General features: G+C 46.6%; 6 protein-coding genes; 2 read left to right on the forward strand and 4 right to left on the reverse strand.

The window, feature by feature from the left end:
- Nucleotides 1-3,402: 3,402 nt before the first annotated feature.
- GSTUM_00001228001 (uncharacterized protein) lies at nucleotides 3,403-4,162 on the reverse strand (the record flags this gene model as incomplete). XM_002838597.2 has 1 exon in its annotated part: nucleotides 3,403-4,162. One exon carries the CDS (start codon nucleotides 4,160-4,162, stop codon nucleotides 3,791-3,793), a length of 372 nt encoding a protein of 123 aa, XP_002838643.1. The 3' UTR covers nucleotides 3,403-3,790.
- Nucleotides 4,163-4,810: 648 nt separating this feature from the next.
- Nucleotides 4,811-8,354, reverse strand: GSTUM_00001229001 (uncharacterized protein). XM_002838598.2 has 4 exons: nucleotides 8,163-8,354; nucleotides 5,945-8,017; nucleotides 5,609-5,854; nucleotides 4,811-5,557 (listed from the first exon to the last, which is right to left on the reverse strand). Exons 2-4 carry the CDS (start codon nucleotides 7,868-7,870, stop codon nucleotides 5,417-5,419), a joined length of 2,313 nt encoding a protein of 770 aa, XP_002838644.1. The 5' UTR covers nucleotides 7,871-8,017; nucleotides 8,163-8,354; the 3' UTR covers nucleotides 4,811-5,416.
- Nucleotides 8,355-10,172: 1,818 nt separating this feature from the next.
- GSTUM_00001230001 (uncharacterized protein) lies at nucleotides 10,173-11,883 on the reverse strand. XM_002838599.2 has 2 exons: nucleotides 10,723-11,883; nucleotides 10,173-10,666 (listed from the first exon to the last, which is right to left on the reverse strand). The coding sequence occupies exons 1-2, from the start codon at nucleotides 11,091-11,093 to the stop codon at nucleotides 10,615-10,617; spliced, it is 423 nt and encodes a 140-aa protein (XP_002838645.1). The 5' UTR covers nucleotides 11,094-11,883; the 3' UTR covers nucleotides 10,173-10,614.
- Nucleotides 11,884-12,218: 335 nt separating this feature from the next.
- GSTUM_00001231001 (uncharacterized protein) lies at nucleotides 12,219-13,256 on the forward strand (the record flags this gene model as incomplete). XM_002838600.2 has 7 exons in its annotated part: nucleotides 12,219-12,239; nucleotides 12,350-12,523; nucleotides 12,593-12,621; nucleotides 12,695-12,751; nucleotides 12,815-12,908; nucleotides 12,970-13,026; nucleotides 13,097-13,256. 7 exons carry the CDS (start codon nucleotides 12,219-12,221, stop codon nucleotides 13,103-13,105), a joined length of 441 nt encoding a protein of 146 aa, XP_002838646.1. The 3' UTR covers nucleotides 13,106-13,256.
- Nucleotides 13,257-13,527: 271 nt separating this feature from the next.
- GSTUM_00001232001 (uncharacterized protein) lies at nucleotides 13,528-14,379 on the reverse strand (the record flags this gene model as incomplete). The annotated part of the gene is made up of 1 exon (XM_002838601.1): nucleotides 13,528-14,379. The coding sequence occupies one exon, from the start codon at nucleotides 14,377-14,379 to the stop codon at nucleotides 13,528-13,530; it is 852 nt and encodes a 283-aa protein (XP_002838647.1).
- A 64-nt stretch (nucleotides 14,380-14,443) lies between these two features.
- On the forward strand, nucleotides 14,444-17,432 carry GSTUM_00001233001 (uncharacterized protein). XM_002838602.2 has 6 exons: nucleotides 14,444-15,381; nucleotides 15,491-15,810; nucleotides 15,862-16,538; nucleotides 16,630-16,706; nucleotides 16,788-17,029; nucleotides 17,111-17,432. Exons 1-6 carry the CDS (start codon nucleotides 15,053-15,055, stop codon nucleotides 17,179-17,181), a joined length of 1,716 nt encoding a protein of 571 aa, XP_002838648.1. The 5' UTR covers nucleotides 14,444-15,052; the 3' UTR covers nucleotides 17,182-17,432.
- Nucleotides 17,433-19,509: the final 2,077 nt, after the last annotated feature.

Below are 19,509 nucleotides of genomic sequence, written 5' to 3' on the forward strand. Positions count from 1 at the left end.
AGAGACCAGAGATTCCGATTCCGGATGGGGTTACCCTACCTAGAGTGACTCCTAGGTATTAGATCCCAATATTCCTAACATTACTGCCAAAATCGCCTAAGAGACTATCCTACACGAATGTAAATCTCCCGTATATTAGTTATCAGAGCAGATAATTGAACACTATATACTTACCATGCCTTCGAACACCCACTAAAAGAGAGAAAAGAAAGAAAGAATTATTCAAGACACTATTGACTATTAAAATGCAAGTGATGAGCATTCTATCTGGGCTACAGGAGAGAAATTTGAACTTGCATACTCCACTCCATGGGGGAGACTTGGGGGTGCACAGGATTATGTGAAGCAGCACCTTAGGTTGCAGGCCTTAACAGAGTATGAGGAGAAGGCAATAGTTCTGTGGTGTACTAAGGTTGATGAATAGGGACATCCTGCTACTTTGAGTGTTGTAAAAGAAATGGCACAGGCAATAGTACAACAACAGGTAAAAGACAGAGTTCTTAAGAAACACTGGCTTTCCTGATTCCTAAGCCGAAATGAGGAACTTGCTTTGAAGCTAAGCACACGGTTAGATCGATAGCCTACATTTGCTAGTAATCTAGTCATATTACATGACTTTATCAAAAGATAATCGCCCCTTCCCACTCTCTCGTCTTGAGCCTTGTAGTTTGTATACCCACCTATAATTACTTTAGTTACAAAGTTTACTTAAATTATATCAAATTATGATCAACAATTATTACAAAATGGATGAGACAGGATTACTCATGGGAGTTCCTCTCCTTTGTAAAGTTATTTGTTTACAAAGTCGCCACTCATCCTGGCTAGAAATGGACGGTTTCCAGCTTGGGTAACTATTATTAAAACTATATCTAGCGACAATGAAGTTTTAACACCCTTTATTATCAATACAGGGATTGTCCACTATTCCGACTAGTATGCTAGTCTGAAGGAAGGTAATAGGGCACTTTTTAGTGTGTCTGAAAATGGATGGAGTAATGAGATAATGGCCTGGCGATGGCTACAAGAGGTTTTTTATGTGGAAATAAAAGCATGGTATGTATTAAATTTTTAAGTCTAAAATTAAGATATCTAAATAAAAAATAGGGCTAAGTGGGAGTATTAGCTCCTGATTTTAGATGGCCATAATTCCCATTTCAATTGGAAGTTCTTCGACCTTTGTTTGGAAAACAAAATTATTCCCTTTTACCTTGCTGTCCATTCCACTCACCTCCTCTGACCATTCGATGTGGGTATTTTCGGACTGTTGCACCACTATTATAGCAATGGTCTGGATAACTGGATGTATAAAGGCATTCAAGAAAACTTCACCAAGGGTGAATTTTTTCCATAAGTGTAACTCTTGGCTACTAGTATTTATCCTCAGACCCGGAAATACTTATTCACTTCCTATAACTAAATAAGTTGAAAAAATCTAATCTATATATATAGGGTATTCCTTCCTGCAAGAGGGCAGGCATTCACTTGAGAAAATATTGTTCGGCCATGGGAAGTAGTAGGGATAATAGCTCTAAATCCATGCTGTATAATTCAGAGTAAAACTCAGACGCCTCTTCCCTGTACTATTGGTATTCAACTAGCTCCTAATACCCCAAGAGCTGTTAGCAGGACCACACACACAGTGATATCTCTTATTTCTCGAAATATCCCTAGTTCTAAAAAGCTAAAACCACTACTACGGGAATTAATGAAGGTTTTCAGGAAACCTACGCAGAGAAACTGCTAGTGGAGGAGGCACACAGGCAATACTGAGAATTGGTTGGGGAAGCAAGCAGATTAAAACAAATAACCGGAGAAAGCTTACAGAGGCTACTGTAGTCACAGCAGAGATGGTAATAACCCTCCACCAGCAGCATGAGAAGTCAGATGCTGTAAAGGCATCTAGGAAAGCTAAGAAGCTTGAGAAGGTTTTTAATATTACTATGGACACTACTAGCCAAAGCTATGGTATGCTCAAGCCTTCTTCTAAGAAAAGAAAAATAGATTCAAATTACTTCTCTTATTATCGCAGCCTCTACTCTACCTGCAGAACATGACTGTGACAGTAATTGGGAGGAAGAGCTTAGAAGTGAGATAGGGGTAGACAATAAGAGTAGGAGTGAGGGAAGTGAATATGTGGAGGCGATTTGTGCTATTTTAAGTCAACTAAGACGATTGAAGGTTGGAGAAAATGATTCTCTGGAGGTTGAAGAGAACCTGGCTCAAAATTCTGTTGTAAATAGTTGTGTACGAAGGTCTAAGCAAGTTCCAAGGAATCCAAGCTGAGACAAGGTCCAAGCAGAATTGCGCAATCCGGGCTGAGCGGGATCTACATACTGAGCGGTATTACCATAATGAACATCACCCTGCTGATACAGACAGAAAGATGATTTTTTCAGGACTGGACCCTGCTTGCTGATAGCTAATAGTCCCAAGTAGTATGACCACTACAGTATTGGAGTTTTAGAAAATGCTTTGCTTGATACTTTGCCGGAAGTGGAGGATATGATTAGGGATCTTAGCTTTCAGCAGGATAGTGCAAAGATACATATCATACTGCAAAAGATACCATGATTTGGTTGAGGAAAACAACTTACAGGTAATGAAATGGCCACCTAATTTACCTGATCTTAATCCCATCAAGTATTGTTGAAAGAGGATAAAGGAAAAGCTACATTGGCACTTTCTTAATATTCACAAGATGAAAGGAAGTTCAAATGCTGTTAGAAGATGTTTAACAGAAGCTCTCAATATGGTTTGTACACAGGATATTGAAGGAGAGTTTTTGGAAAGCTTGTAGGAGTCTATGCCTAAAAGATTAGCTACTGTATTGAGTACAAAGCGATGGTATACAAGGTATTGATTTTTTTGTTCTATGATTTTATATCAAGATTCTGTTATATTTATTTATTATCTATCTCAAGTCTCATCACTATTGGAATTGTTGTGATTGTATTGGTGGAAATTTTATATTGGTTGCAGTGCCATTGTTGCGGCCACCTGCAAAACAATTTGTCCCAGTACTTTACTTTAAATTTTTCTGGATTTCTTCACTCCACTCTGTTATTCAAATCATTTCTCTACAGTCAGTTTACTGTCTTCAACCTCATATTCTTTCAAATAATACCCTATCCCCTTGTTCCATTTTCCATTCTTCTTTCCATTCTCTTTTTTCCTCTCCCGTGTTTTGACCCCCATAAGTATGGAATAAGTGACCGGTAATGATTATAATATATTTTGCTTTTTAGTTCTTTATAAAACTCAGTAACCCTTATGCGCACAAAATTACACTCCTCCACTCATCTCAAATGTTGTGCCATTGCCCTCTAATCCCGGACCCCTGCTGCGCACCACGAATTCATGATCCATGAAACCGCTGTTCACCTCTCACAACAAATCAACTTCACCAGATATCACTCGAACTCCCTATTCTGAATTCCTCTACATATTGTAAAATTTCCACTCGTCCATTTGAAATTGCGCACGACACCCTCCAACCCCGGGGATTCGAGTGCAGGCGCCTCCGTTACTCCTGGCTCATTCCAATACCACATCCTCCGCCTCACCCTCGCACCCGTCCGCCCACCTACACCCGTATCCGCACCGGGCAGCCCCCCCTCAACCAGCGTGGTGCCCTCGGGGTCCAAATCACGCCCACCACTTTCTCCCGATTCCCCCTTACGAGCCGATATAACACAACACAACGCCACCACCGGCCACACCCCAGCAAGGACTCCAACTTCATCATGTGCAAGTCCTTTCCCTGTTCCCGAGAATCCATCGCTTGATTTTAAGTATTGTACACTAGAGGGCAATCTTTGTGCGAGCGAACAACAAACAACCCCAAAAGAAAAAACCCAAGTTTCGAAGTGGCTAATTGGCCTGTGACCAAAACTGGGTTTATTCCGCTACCCATACATCCGGGAGAAGTGATCACGACGGCTCCTGTGCCTTTCACTGGGGGATTGTGTAAGAAAGGGAATCGACGGAAATATCTTGGTTTATCAGCGCTATTGGGTGCGGAACTTGATATCACTTTCGAAATTCCATCCATTGATTCGGTAGAGATGCAAAGAAGAGGCGGATCAAGGGGGGGGGGTTCCGGGGACCGGGTGCCGATGGGGTAGGTAGATACAAGAGAGTGACTCGATCTGATTCCCATTTGTCCCCGCCAATTCGCCAACTCAACTTCGGGTGCGTACGCGCGTACTGACCGATATGATAGCTAGATAGCCCTACAGTATCACAGTAAATGTATGACTAGAAAGAGGCAGGGTGAAAGGGGAGGGCCTACGCGTCAGAGCACTTTGGACAAGTGGACGGGCTAGGGGGTGTTCACCGTTAACACTACTGGAGAAGCCGGTAGAACTTCCCCAAATCCCGTTTTCTGGGAAGTGGGCGCTGCCGTAAATTGCAATGAACGAACGAAGGATCGGTCCATGCACGGATAGGTGAGGGTGCATTCAATAGTCTGATATGGTCTGATATGGAACGGTATTATAGAGTTGCACCGCACTGTACCATACCGGCACATACCTATATACCTATTCATCATACCCGATCTCATAAAAGTGCGCTGAATCAACGGATTAACCAACCAATGTCTCGAAATTAAGTGCTCTAAGAACATGTACCGCTATCGGGGTGATGACAACCCAGAGTAGGAGACAAACATAACTTGGGTAGTGAGACAAATAGCAAAGGGGAATACCAGGGAAAATTCACGGAATAAAGATGGACCACCAACACATTTAACAACAGAAGAAACATATGGAAACCTAGCCCGAACCCAAATGCTAACCCAGCCCCTCCCGAAAAACAGTTCATTGTAATGAAAGGAAGAAATTTGAAAAACCATATCGAGGAGTTGAGGAGAGGCAATGCGTAAGCCAAGAAACCAATACTGGTCCCCAATGCGCAACAATACTGGGATACTAGGGTACAATGGAGGATGAATAAGAGCACCCAAAGGACAACATAGATGCTTCAACCCACAGAAGAAAAATCAACACACGACGCCTTACCACCGAAAGATGTGAATGACTACAGTTTGTGAATCCTGGCCATCATGAGGTCTCCCAGCGAATGAAGCTTAAAGGAGAAAGGGGAAAGGAAAGGGAAAAGGAGAAAGAGGTGAGAACAACCTAACTATGCAACAAACCCAAGAACCGTCCCCTCACCGTTCCCGAAAAAAAGATGGAAAAACAACGTAAAAGATACTCCAAACGGCACAAAGGCTAAAAGACGTAAAAGGGTAGAAGGGAGAAAAAGAATAGTGGGCAAGGTATATGCGCCCACAATGGGTAGTTGATAAAACAATCAATGCGATCCATCCAGCCCAATGTCGCCACACGACTGGCGAATGGAGATGGTTGGTCCAGGCCGGCCGAAAACCGAGAAGATACCAAAATGTCTATTATGACGCAGCAACAGCACCCAGGGAATCCTGGGTAAGGGGGTCCGATGCAGCCGGAGGAGGGGCAGGGTCTGACTGTTCCTTTTCGTTGACCCCTTGGCCTCGGCATAGGGGGCACGAATTGCGCCCCGTAGTCAACCACTACGAATAGTCAGTATGATTCTACAAGGGACTTCACAATTATTCCCCTACCTCATCAATACAGTCTTTGTGGAAGACATGTTGACATTTGGTTAGCTGACGACACTGCTCACCATCCTCATAATCACCCAAGCAGATCAGGCACCTATCCCCCTCGGCAATTTCGGCGCCAAGGGCACATCCATCGCCAAAGGTGAAGATCCCGCCGGCAGAATTGACATCATCTCTAGTTGCCACAGGGGGCTTAGCCGGCCCGAGCAAGGATGAGAGAAGCATCATATCTTCGTACGTTGGAGCCTACAAGGACAATATTAGCGAACTGAATAAATATGAACGCCCTTGGGGCAGTCCGTTTCCAAAGACCGCAAGACGAGAATTGGTGCTTACATCAGTGAACAAGCTCGGAGTCGTAAGGATTGGATGATCCTCCGGGTATGAACCGCCAAGTACATAGATAATCCAGCTCCTGGTACCTTCTGGACTACCCGAAGGGCGCCTACTACCACTAGACCCACCATTTCCATTTGTGGAACCAGCGCTACCAGAATTACTGCTTCCCCCAGACCTACCAAGTGCTGGCAAAGCTTCCGGGCTACTCAAACGCCGCGACAAACGACGGCGTGACGGTTCCCTCCCGCTTCCATAACCCACTCCGTTGTCATCAGAGAGTGTATTAGCTTCTACCGACTCGACTGGAACTCTAGATTCGGGGGCAAGCGGCTCCTGGCGGAAGATTGACATGCTGGGATCAGCTGGAGTGGAAGGAGGAGGTAGTGCTCCGGAGGAAGAGTCAGAGAGAGATGGTGGAATTGGCAAACTATCAAGTTCGGATGTTGGCCTCAACGACCCAACAGAAGCTCCACGAATATGTCTTTGGTTATCAAATCCAAGTGAGCTGCCAGGCGCACCACCCACCGAAGCCCTTCTATGACTATTGCTGAGCCTTGGCCTGCGGTGGATACTAGGAATATTGACAGGAAGATTGGCAAGAGCATCAAAGAACGGAGCTGGCCTATTGCCTTCTGCCTCTGTCGTGTCTCTTGGGGTGACAGAGCGAATCCCTACAATAATAACCGGGACCATTCGGGAGCGAGAGCCGTCAGGGCCCTCCTCCCTACCGTGATCTGTGTTCGAATTTCCATTACTCCCAAAGCGGAACATCCTGAAGAAATTAAGTGGAGGCATGACTGACTCCGCACGTTCACCATCCGCCGGAGTCCCTCCACCCAATTCATTGCCACCATTTCTAAGAGCTGCAGCCAGACGCCCATTTTGGAGAGCTCTTAAGAAGGATTCAAAGCTTCCGTCCCCCCCGTTATCCCCAGCTACATCTTCAGCCTCTCTAATTGCTTGCTCAGTCCCTCCAACAAGCGACGCTGCCGTAGCTGCTGCAGCGACTGAAAGTAACCTTGAAAGCATCGCAGCCTGATCTTCTCCTGGCCTTACCCGAGCAGGATTATTATCGAGTTCATCCATCAAACTTCCGGTGCCACTGGCGGGGCGATCTTGTCTAGGCTGAGATGTGCCAGAGTATGAAACTCCAGATTGGGATGTTGAGTTGAGATCTGGCGCCGAAGGCATATCTGTATCCATGTCCCCAGCATGGCTGTGATCACCGAATGCTGAACCAAACATACTTGCCCTACGAGACCTTGGTTGCGATAGTCTTCCTGAAGATGGGCGAGAAGAGCCGGTTGTACGAATATCTGGAAGGATATTGGGCCACGAACTGATTGAGGATCTGACTCTGGACATACGCGAAGGGCGAGATTCGGCAGAAGCCGTAGGTTCGGTAGGCGGTGCAAAGGATGGGGTCTGTGGTTGTGGGGTAGCAGTGGTGACAGGAGATATATCCATCATGTCACTAAAATCTGATCCGGGAATATGTGTGGATCGAGGAATATTACGTAGCCGGGTGCGCGGCGATGAAGGTCGAGTACGCGACGACCCACCGAGAGATGTGGGTGACGGCGAGCGGGAATTTGAGAAACGTGAACTGCGTGAACGAAAACGGATATTTTGCATCCTGTTCCCCACTGATGTCGACGAAGACGAACCTGGCGACATTATCCTGTTTCCTATTCTTGATATGTGTTCAATATGATTCCGTAATCTTCTACTCCTCCTGAGGACCGCCGTAGCTGCCTCATCTGATACCCCAGAATTTATGCTGTTCCTAGTCACATTCTGAGCAGCCAGGCTTTGGTTCGCCTCAACTCCTTCGTTGTGCTGCGGCTGTTGTTGTTGTGCTCCAGTCCTCCTAGTAGCCGACGTCTCCCTGCCATCTTGGGGCGTTGAAGCACCCTGGCCCATCTGATGAGAATGCAGAGTGTTTGCTGGCTCAGAAAACACGAAGTCAAGCGAAGAGGGCTCCCTGTTAAGACTGGGCTCCTCGCTGATCGGTTCTCCAGATAAAGACACTAGTGGTCCAAATGTGATGCTGGGATTAGGGGAGGGTGGCTGCATTTTAATAGTGTTAGCAGGAGAACAGACGAGTAAACAGTTGTCAAAATTTGGACAAATGTCACGTAAAACAAAGGTGAGGGGATAGAAACAAGTTAAAGAGCAAAATAAGAAATAAAGAAAAACAAAGTCGATCACATACCAAGGAGTGCGTTGTGGTGGGTGGTTGAGGTGATGGCGCAGGGTTCTCAAGCTAAGCCGAAGACAACGAGATTTCAATGTGAGCAAAACCACAGAGGAGGCGTCAGGCGGCAATAGAATAGAGGGGCAGTAAGAGAAGAAGCAGGAGAATAGTGTCAAGTGGTGGGGCAAGGGGGAGAAGAAAAGAAGCGAGGTTATCGGGGCTGACGGTGGTTAGTGCTGTGGAGGGGGAAATAGAAAGAAGGGGCCAGATGATGGGCCCGCTCGTTGTGAGTCGATGGTGCTTGTCAGAGGTTGGCAGAACAACGGGGGGGGGTAGGGGAAGCGAGAAGGAAGTCAAGAAAAGAGGGAAAAGTCGTGAAGGAAGGGGAGGATGATAAAATGGAGAGAAGTACGGTAGTAATCAAAAGAATAAAAAAGAGAGAGAGAGAAGGTACGTTAGAGGGCAACAGTAAGGCCTGAAGATGTATGAGCCACCTCTTGGAGAGAGGGTGAACGAACGGGTGGTGGAGAGATGGAGGCAGTTCAGTTGGAAGAAGGGGAAGGGGAAGGGGAAGATGATGATGATGATGATGATGAAGGAAAGGTTCACCAGCGGTCAGCAACAACAGCGGAAACTAGACAAGAACAGGTCAGGTCAAGATCCCCTCAATATTAAGCGGAAGAAACGTTGAGAGGGCTGATGATTGGTCGGGGCAAAAAAAAAAAATTAAGAGAAAAGCGAACGAAAACAATATAGTATGAACAAAAGCGCGTAAAACGGGCGATAATCTCCACGCCCGTGTTATTCAAAAATCAAGAACTCCGAGGTGGTGCAGAGGGCTTCAATCACTCTTACTAACTAGATAATAAAAGCTCTGCAGGGGAAGGTCAATCTCAGAAGGACTATAATATCTTTGAGTAGTGCATGATCAGATATCCAGAGTGAATCTCATTTTAAGTTTGAAGCAATATTTTGTGTTATGAAGAATTCCCGCTGTTTTCTTTACAAGTAGTTAGTCGCTGGTAAATGACAATTTTTCCACGTCTGCAAGTTTCGCCCATCAGGAATGGACACAGAAGAAAAAACTCGGATTACAGTGCATGCCCGGGCATGCCTAACGTCTAACTCTTTGCTCGAGCTCCACCATTTTTTCCCTCTGGATACAATCTGATGCCGTATTGTGCCAATATCAGTATTTTCTTGGTCCATCAATCAATCAAATCACCCAAGGTATATAATAGAGCAGCAACGTTCCCCAACTAACATATCTTTTCTCTACCCTAAAACCCACCGACCAGAAGCTCCATAGCTTGTATGATACTGCACCCTCATCTCCCCCCCCCTACCATAGCTTATACGGCAATGTACTGCACAACAATCCCGATGCTGCAAATAGCGGTAGCATACTATTATAATAATATTATGCAAGACAATAGCCAGGGACAACGCGTCAATGGGTCGCGCAGTCACTCTTCTATCCACCGGGCTGCCGTGGGTGAAGAATCTGCCATAGGTCGATTTATCTCCAAGCAACTCCTGTCGATCTCCATTACTCAGAATTTCAATTTCCAACCTTCCGATATCTACATCTTTTTCCCCCATTCATATCGCATACCGAATAACTCACGACTTCCCAAGCGGGTTCTTCCTAGAAAGGAATCATCAGAATCTCTGCTGCTAGCTCACAAAAAACGGACCGCAGCCTATTGTACGCTCACTCTCAAAAGTGGGGCAACACCTCATACCATCGTCATTACTGTATTGTTAATTTAGAGCCTTCCCCCGCCCCAAGCCTTCCACCGTGCTATAATACAAGTACGACCATCACAGCCTCCATAGACACCTTTTGAGCTTGGCCTTCAATTCTTTTTTATTTTCGTTTTTATTCTTATTTTATTCTTAATTATTCATGAGTAGTGTTAAGAATAAAAACTAAAAAGAGGCTAGGAAAGTTGGGAAATTTTTCAGGCGCTTGATGTGTGTAGCATACTGGAATAAGTGACTGCTATTCTCTATCGATGTTCTGCAGGCCCAAAAATCAGGCCGTGCAAAATATATTGCTTTGTGAGTTTATCTGACTCACCATAACACTCTCAAGACCTTATCAGATGAAGTTCAAGTATATCCCAACCCAAATCTCTTCCGTGCACCCAACCCAATTCCCGATATGCCAGAAATGAAAGCGCTCAAACAGGAAGAAGAAAAATAATAAAACCAAAGTACAGCAGAATACCAAGAGTTATAGACAAAGATCAAAGGGTCAGGAGAAGGAGTTCGATAGTGATGAAATTGGGAGGAAAAACGTAACGAGCAACTCAAAAGCAATACGATCCCTTGCATAACTAAGCTTGCCTTGGATCCCGTGCCAACCCATTTTATAGCCGACGAACCTTAGAGGAATCGGAGAATGCTAAGACAGAACCTGGGCGATATGTAGCTATCGTTGGATAATAGATGCAGAAGAGAATATCTAAATCGACAGACGATCCAGCGATAATCGGTCACAAGATCTCTGCCTCCTCCTATCAAACAAAGTCGTGAGTCCTAAATATCTTACCAGAAAAGGAGGCTAACATACACTGGCTGTAATCGGTAAAACCGTTCCTGGCCATCCGAATTCCTGCCACCTATCCACCACTTCTCGCCCGAAGGAGGCTCCACAAAACCCTCCGTTGAGCTTGATGAACTCCTTCGTTGTCTTGAAGAGGTGAAGTTAGTGGGTTGTTGCTGTTGACTACTATTCGTGTGGACAGCGGCGGTAGCCATGGCAGCAGTTGACGAGGGGGCGGTCGTTGAACTGCTTGCTGGGGCCGATTGGGTCTTTGGTCCCGCAGAGGGTTTTGATGATGGCGAGGACGATGATGGATTGTTGGAAGAACCCTTGGCCGTAGCGCTATGAGCTCGGAACGCTACCAACAGATTCGCTAGAAAAGGTCTGTTGGTGGGCATGACTCCTTGACTCGACTGTCTGACTTCCTTCTATCCTTCCTTCCGTGCTTTCCTTCCTCCCTTCCTAGCTCCCACAGTATTTTTTTTTTTTTAATTATTTTTTTTAAAATTTTTTTCTCAAGTGTCCGGAAATACACCCTGTACTCGATGTCGTTCCCGGTTGAGCTCAGAGAGAGTGGCACAGTGGTATCAAGTCCGGGAGTGAGTGCAGTAAATGAAAGGCGCCGAGTTGCGAAGGTAGGGTGGGTCTGGTGGAGGGGTTGCAGCAGCGAGAGAAAGGCAGGCGGAGGAGCGGAGTAGGTAGTCTAGCGCGGCGGTTGTCGAGACGAAGATCGGGGGAAAACGGGATATCGGAAGATTTGGTTGCGGTGGCACTGGGCCAGTGGGGAGAGATGTCACAGTTGCAACGTGGAGCCGACGAACACTGGAGGAATCCGATATCGACTTCCAAGAAAATAGGATAGGGTAGATAGCGTAGAATACGGCAGACTAGAAAAAGTGCCGGTACTGGATGGAGGGAGTGAGAAAGGTCTCTTCTCTTCTTTCTTTTTCTTTTTCCCTTGTCTCAGGGGATGCCGATAGCACGGTTATGGAGCCTAAACAAAGCCTAGAGCAGGGATGAATTATCCTTGAATTCTTTTCTTTTCTCGGCCTTGAAGGGTACGCGGGTATGAGTAGATAGCAAAACAAGCCCCGAGAGTTCGACTGGGGAGGGAGGGGGGGTGGAATGAAGTAACAAGAAACAAAAGTTTACAGTAAAGTTAGAGAAATTTCGCTTCCATGTGTGGGGTGGATAGGTGATGTGTTGAATAGGCAGGCAAAATAGGTATGATATGGCGGTGAAGGAGCTGGTACTGTACAAGTACTATGGTTTTGCACGCCTTGTGAGACGCAGGCGTCAGCAGTCGGGAGAATCGTGGGGCTACAAGTACAGGTACTGAAAATTTGACAAAATTAAACCAACGCCTATTTGATTGGTTCACGGCTCCAACTGATATTGCTCCTGGTCTAGATAAAGGTCTCATATCTAAATCTACTTGGCAACCCCGGTCCTCTCCCGGGAACCGGTGAAAATCTGGAGTGAAGCTATTGCTAAAAAAACCAGTGAGTACGAGTAGTACCGGTATGTGCCTTAACCGCACAGAAGTCAATTCCTGAAACTTGGAGATTTTCTCTATATTTGGGTTGATCAGACGTTCACTTTGACACTTCATTTTTACAATAGACCCCCTTGTCTTCTTCCTCTTTCTGCCTAGCGCCTTGAGCCCTTTTCAAGAGAATCGTTGCTCGGTTTTCAACATCTAAACACCGATCCAATCACCGGTATCACTTTATCATACACCCACCCCCCCCTTTCACCTCCAACTTCGGCAACAACCCACTTCCACACCCGCCATCACAGCCTCGGTGCCTTCAGGAATATCACAATGGTACGTACAGCTCTATCCCTTTATACTCATTCACTTTGAGGAATCAGCTCACTGATGACTGCCCCGCAGGTTCGTTACGTTTCTCCTTATGGCCCAAAGTGAGTAGTCTTCTATTTGAGAACCCCTCCAGCTGGGAAAGGTGATTGACTGGTATTGGTCTCGCGCCTCTAGATTGAGGCCTTCCTCCTTCAACATCATGGGATACCCAATCAAGAGCCTCCGGCCCATGTCCGTGCGCCCCCGTCCAGATTTATTTCGCCCTGTCCACTGCTGACGCATTCTATCGAACAGTGGCATTAGTGCTGCAAGCTTCGCAGCCGTTGCTGGAGGAACTGTCATCTTCATCCTTGAAGGAGTTCCCCGCGTTCAGAAAGACATCTTGCAGGTTTAGGATTCCCCCTTTGCTGTTTTTGGTGGCCAGGCGGCGCTTACTGGTCGATAAACAGAAGCTGCCCTTGATCGGAAGCTACTGGACTGGGCGAGAGAAGCCCGCATCGGACAACGTAAGGCCCCTTCAGCATCCCTCATGTATGCATGGGCTTAGATCGACTAACTTTCTATTTGGTTTGGTAGCCGTTCTAAACGATTTTTATCGATCGATTGTGCCTGTTTTCTTCCTTCAGCGGGCGGCGGGCACAGGGTACCCTCGCATTCGTGGATAAAAGCGAGGACCGACGGATAGCGCGCGATGTGTATAAAAGGGCTAGAATTTAGAGTTCATTGAATCCACCAAGTGTGCACTTATACTTCCCGCCGACCTCGATATTCACTCTGCCTTTCAGGCTTCGATCTTGAACTCCCGTATTTGACTGCACTGTTTTACAAAAATCACCACGAGGATAGGAAAGGCACCTCCGGGTACTACCCGCAGAGTTATACTTGGATCTGATATATCAATATTTTCGCTATAGTACACTAGGGGATCTGTTGTTGGCGCTGGGCCCATTTCGTAGGATGAGTGTGAATTAGTCATCCCCAACTGCCGGGCTGCCAACGCAACTTGTTTAACCTGACTTTTTGAAAAAGCTAGGCGCCCAATACTCCTTTTCGTCCGCCTGGTCATCGAGCCAGACCAAAGAATCTGATAACAGATCATCTATAACAGTTTGTACACGGGCTCCATCCCAACCGAGGTTAACTCTCAACATCGAGTGGGTTATGAACCCGAGTACCTGAATGGCTTCGAGTACCGTAGATTGATCCGTGTTCAACTCTTTGGGTACTGATCTGATCATCTGCCGCCGGCCAAGGTCGATTACAGCAAAGCCTGAGCTAAGCGGTCTCAGAGCATCAACGGCCCGGAGGATATCATCTTCACTGACATCGTTGCTCCCGCCAATACTCTCGTCCTGCCTCATGATCCGTTCCCGTACCTCCGCGATAGCAATTAGTCCTCCATTTTCCTGCCTTGTTCTTCTGCAAACTTCCACAACTCTCACAGCCAGCTCGAAATAAAAGTCGTTGACCGAAGTTCCTAGCATCTCAGCCCAGAAGCTACCCCCTCTGTTTGATGAGCTAGCGAGGGGGTCAACGCCGATTGCCGTGCACATTCTTGCAAACTCTGCACGAAAGGCGGGGTTTGAGCGGATGTCTTTTGCGTGGGTTCGGGAGAACTGAGCGAGGGATGCCTGAAAAACGGAAAGCTGTGTCGTGAGCTCATCGATGTGAGATTTTTGAAGCAGTTGACCGTGAGAAGCGTATTGTTGTGAGGTCTGAGTGTTTCTTGTAAGGGCTCCGAGCCCGACGCCTTTCCGCATATTGAGGACTGGGGAAGGCACGGGTATATGAGAGTTGGTTGGGTGGGGTTTAGGAAGGAGCTGAAGGGCGATGAAGTGGAAGCAATAAGGATGGGGCATATGACACAAGGGCTTGTGGGGTTACTCGGTCGCTTCCCCTGTGGCCTCACCTCCATACAGTATTGGTATGCGGTAGATCACTCGGTTGCGACGTTTCCTTGAATTGCTGCAGCACGATTCTCGAATCATTGTAAAGCTTCACGCCATGTTGCACCTTCTAATTATATGCTGGAGGGCAATATGAACGGTACCAGTAGGTCACTGAAGTAATATTGGTTGGTATTTTCTTCGCTCGTATCGGTATGGCCTGACGGTCTATCTATGATACGTGCAAATTTCCTTCGCTGTAGAGTACTAGTAGAGGACGAGGGCCTCACCCTGACCCGAGGAAAGCTCCACACTGATTACCCGGCTTTCTGCTACCAACAAGCCACCAGGCCTTGGGTCTCCAAAGAAATAAACGAACTCCGGCAACAGCCCGAATAAGCTGCATCCCACGGCGATCCTGGGCCAAATATCATAAAGACCCAACCTCCCTCAGCCGCCCACGCAAGTCAAACCTGGGCCCTTTTCCCCTCTATAGCTGATTCGGTTAGATTACTACTTGCCGCCGCGTCATCCCAAGCCAAAACCGCGGAGCCTCCTCTGGTGGCGACCGTCCTGATATTCCTCTCTCTTTAGGCTCTTGCTCTTCTACCCCCTCCCCTCTGCTGCTCTACACACGATATGTATCATGCTTTCTTTACTCTCTTCTCCAAAGGGCAAGGGTCCACGCGGCGGTCGGGAGACCTTATCTACTTCTTTGGATCCTGAAGAAGCTGCCGACCAAGCTAGGGTGGCCTCTCTCAATCGAGCTATCGAAATTTTGAATGAGTTGTTTCCGAACGTTGACGTTGATGAGTTCCGCCATATGCTCTCTACATTTTCTGAGGAGTCGCGATTACATGTTATCACGGAGGAGCTGTTAAAAAAGTCTAAGGATGGAAGGGTTCAAAGACGAGTTGTGGAACCGTGGGAGAAGTTCAGGTCAGAGGCATATATAGTTGCTGCGAAGAATGTGCTGTGAGTTATCTGCTTCCTGTTCTGTTTAATAATTTCTTCCTATGGTTTTTTATTTTATTTTTTACCAACGCCTTTACCACAAGAGTTTGCTAACTATTGCCCCGAGTAGTTACAAAGAGTTCAAAGGCTTAGCTCACTCAACAATCAAGGCTGTAATGGCTGAAAACAACTTCGACTACGCCCGCTCCCGGCTGACTCTTATGGACATTGCCGGTAAATCCTGGCGCTTCTCCGTCGCTAATTTCTTTCGTGGAGCACGATCTGGAATACCTCCCGAGCCAACCCTGACCGCTACGGGATGTAAGGAGCTAGACGATGAGCTTTTTTCTTTGGGCAAGCCTACCCGGGACAGGCAAATAGATGAGGATTTGAAGGTGGCAAAGCTCTTAAACGAGGCCGAACATGCTGTTTCATCAGAGATGATGGAGTGTGAGTGCTGTTTTGGAGACTATCCGTGGACCGAGATCGCATCGTGCTCAGATGGCCATTTTTTCTGCCACCAGTGTCTTCTCCGCAGTGTCCAAGAAGGTTTATACGGACAGGGAAGAAATATATTAGGAGAGGTATGCTCTGTGCGGTGTTTGTCTTCCTCCGCTTCTCCGCCATGTGCGGCCTTCGTGCCTCATGAATTATTATTGGCTATCCTACCACCCGACGTTCTACACTCACTCGAGGACAAGACAGCGGCGGAAAGTTTGGAGAGGTCTGGATTGGATTTGGCAAGGTGTCCATTCTGCGCATATGCAGAAGTAGTTGCTTTGGAAGAGTACCGAATAAAACGCAGTGCCAAAGTAGCTTTGCTTGCTTCCGTTCTAGTATTGTTCTCCATTGTCCCACTGGCCTTGATGGCTTTTCTCATCCTCATCCTTACAATGATGTTCACGCTGCGCTCACCTTTCCTACCCAGAGAAACATCAAACTCCATCCAGTGGATCCTCTCATTGACCGCCTGCCGGGAACATGTTGAAAAATCGATAGGTAGAATCCAGCGGAAACGGCGAGGTAACTTTTTTAGGTGCGGAAATGCTCGATGCGGTAGAGATAGTTGTCTGGAGTGCGGGAGAGAATGGGCCCCATTCCACAAGTGCTACGAAAAAGAGGAGGATAGTGTGAGGATATATGTAGAAAAGGCAATGGCAGATGCGATCAAGCGAACGGTATTGATATCTTTAATCCGGCTTTGATTCTCGTGAGAGATGCATTAAATGTGTATGAGCCTGTCCTGAGTTAAGTGCTAACGATGTATAGTGCCCAGTTTGCCATATCTCATTTGTAAAATCCGATGGCTGTAATAAGCTCACTTGTCCATGTGGCTATGTCATGTGGTATGTTTGTCTCCCCAAGTCTTTACGTTTCTATAGAACCCTCCGCTCGAACTACAAGATCATGCTAATCCACAAGTACAGCTATGTTTGCCGAGCGGAGATAGGCAGCGAGAGCTACAAACACTTCTGCCAGCATTTCCGGCAAGTTCCAGGGACACCGTGTGATGAATGCGACCGCTGCGATCTATATGTGCAAGAAGACGAAGCGGCGGCGATCGATTGCGCAGCAGAGAAGGCGGAAGCAGAGTATTTCCGAAGGTTTAAAAAGCCTACAGGATGGAAATATAGGAGAAGGGATGCTCGTGCTTTTGGGTCTAGGAAAGGTGATTTCATCCGTTCGTCACGCAATCCCCCCACTTTTATGGGTGATCTGGGGTGACTGACGATAGCCCACAACAACACAGGCGTCAAACTATCTTGGCCAGAAGCCATAGATGCAGACTTGGACCGCATCCTAGATCGGGTTCTAGCTTAGACTCACCGACACACAAAAATCTTTCTTTCTACCCTTGCATCCCTGTTATATTTCATTTGTTGAAGGTGTCAAGATGTCTAGTATCACATTTACGGCGTTGCGTTTTCTCTGGATTTTTTGTTCTGTATTCGGGAATCTAGGGCTAGGGCTCGCAATAAGTTCGGTGCGCACGAAATTAGATCAACTTAGAGCTGAGGCATAAGTTAGAAATGTGTAAATGTCTGTTGTTTGTGAATTTTCTCTGCTATGCTCGAGAGCTACTGAATGACTGGTAGCAAGCCTGATAGGGTCCTCAAAAAATGAGCCATAAGGAGTGGCAGTTGTCTGGTTTACGGAATAGGCGCCTGCCGCGACACTGGCAAAGTTTCGTGCACATTTAAGAGATTTGCCTTTCGAGCGTAGGTTGGGGCATACCCGGGTAGCCTGCTATTAGATGCTCCTGTGGCACATTTCCTCCGGGGAATGCGCATCTAGCCTTCGGTGGGCTGGGCAGGGGGTCCGGTGGCCTTTCGTTCTTTTATTTGAACATTTAGTCTGAGCGCAATTGTGATGCAGTTCCCGAGCACCTTTGGGGGCACAGTCCGAGCCAGATGTCCAAAGGTTCTATTGACCTACACCATTAGAGCCAGCTTTTCTGGAACCGGGATGATGAGGGTGGGAAATATTGGTATGAGGCTATGTGCATGAGGATTGGCTGGGCGGCGGTAAGTGGGGGCGACTGCTTTAGGAAGAGTGGGAGAGTAGGAAAGTATTGTAGGATAGAAGTACTCGAGTAGAGTCCCCGTAGATGGTTTAGTCGGTTGATCGATCAATGATTGAATATCGAGTAGTCTCCAAGAGAAGTAAAACGATGCTTGGCCCCTTACTCGTAGACCTCTAGCAGCTTCACAATGTGCGGTTGGGTGAATCGGTTAGTAGTTCGGCGGCTTCGTATACAGAGGATTAATTGCGCTAGACTGATACTCGAACGTAGTTGTGGGTTCGGGAAGGCTTGAAACCTGAAGCAAATCAGGATGTGTTGGGTCGGATCGCACGTCGGTGAGCCCGGGCCAGCGAAGCAGATATCGTGCTATAGCATATTGAGGAATGTGTTGGATATCGCCATCCAGGCTACCACCTGTTGTGTGCCACAGCAATGTCATTATGTGGTAGTATGACATCTCTGAGAGAGTTTTTTATATGTTTCAGAGACCCGATTATCCCGCCTGGAGAGAGGGTCACAATTGAGATATGTTTACGTTATGCTTCTATCCTTCATAGTTCCAATATTGCGATAGAATACGTAGGAAGGAAGGTAGAGCGAGTGAGAAAATATGATGCGCGATGTAAGCCATTCTAAGGAACATTTCTGTGCTATAAAAGTATAGTAAAAGGTGGGAGGCACAATTGTGCACTCCCAGCAAGCTTAGTAGGAAGTCCTAGTGTTGAATAGTCTAGGGGTCCAGACCGAAGTATGATAGGATCGTGGGGCATGTAAGTTAAGTTGAAAGAATGAGGTATTACTCCCATGCTGGAGTAATATACATAGCTACGGCGGACGAAACATGTTGGAGCTGCATATGGCGAAGGAAGGGGATATAACTACTCTCCCGTGGGCAGAAGAGGTGAGTGAGAATAAATAAATAAACTTTTTGGTCACTCTGGTAACTTGATGGATATGGACTGTTCATGATACTACCCGGGAAGCGATAATTGCTCCAGAGACTTGGGGAGAGGCTTTCCGTGCTGGGATGGTCGGTCGGTTGTGTGAGGCAGGTTGAGGTGTTAGATATTGGAAGCTGGCCAGGGGTGTACGAGTATATGCTGAAGCAAATTGACACAAGGGGTGTAAAAAAAACAGAGGAGGGGAGGGGGAAGGAGGGCAGGGGGTATCATACAGAGAAGGAAACGGAAACGGTAGAGCACTGGGATAAGAAACTCCACCCAGTTGTCATTTCAAGCAAAAGTCGAGCTCTCTCTATCATACTATGATACTAACTAAAGTCTCACCCATAGGGAATTCGGGGGTTCAGCTTTGGGCAAGATAAAAAATTGGCAATAGGTCAAGAGATGCTTTCGGCAAGGAAAAATGAATCAAGAGTTTATGGACTACAGAATCCGCTGAAAAACTAAAACATGTTTGGCTGCTCTCAGTGATAGATGATGTTCCTTAAAATGAGTATGATATCTTAGAGAAGTAGAGTTTGAATGATAAGGTACGGTATGCTTATCAAAGGATACAATACATACAGTAAGGTAATATACTGTAAACTTACCAAGAGCCATGATTAGAAATAGCTTTTGAGTGTAACACGGAAGCTTAGTTGTTATGCCAGGATCAAGAATGTT

Source organism: Tuber melanosporum, assembly GCF_000151645.1.
Source record: "Tuber melanosporum whole genome shotgun sequence assembly, scaffold_263, strain Mel28".
NCBI classification, from domain to species: domain Eukaryota; kingdom Fungi; phylum Ascomycota; class Pezizomycetes; order Pezizales; family Tuberaceae; genus Tuber; species Tuber melanosporum.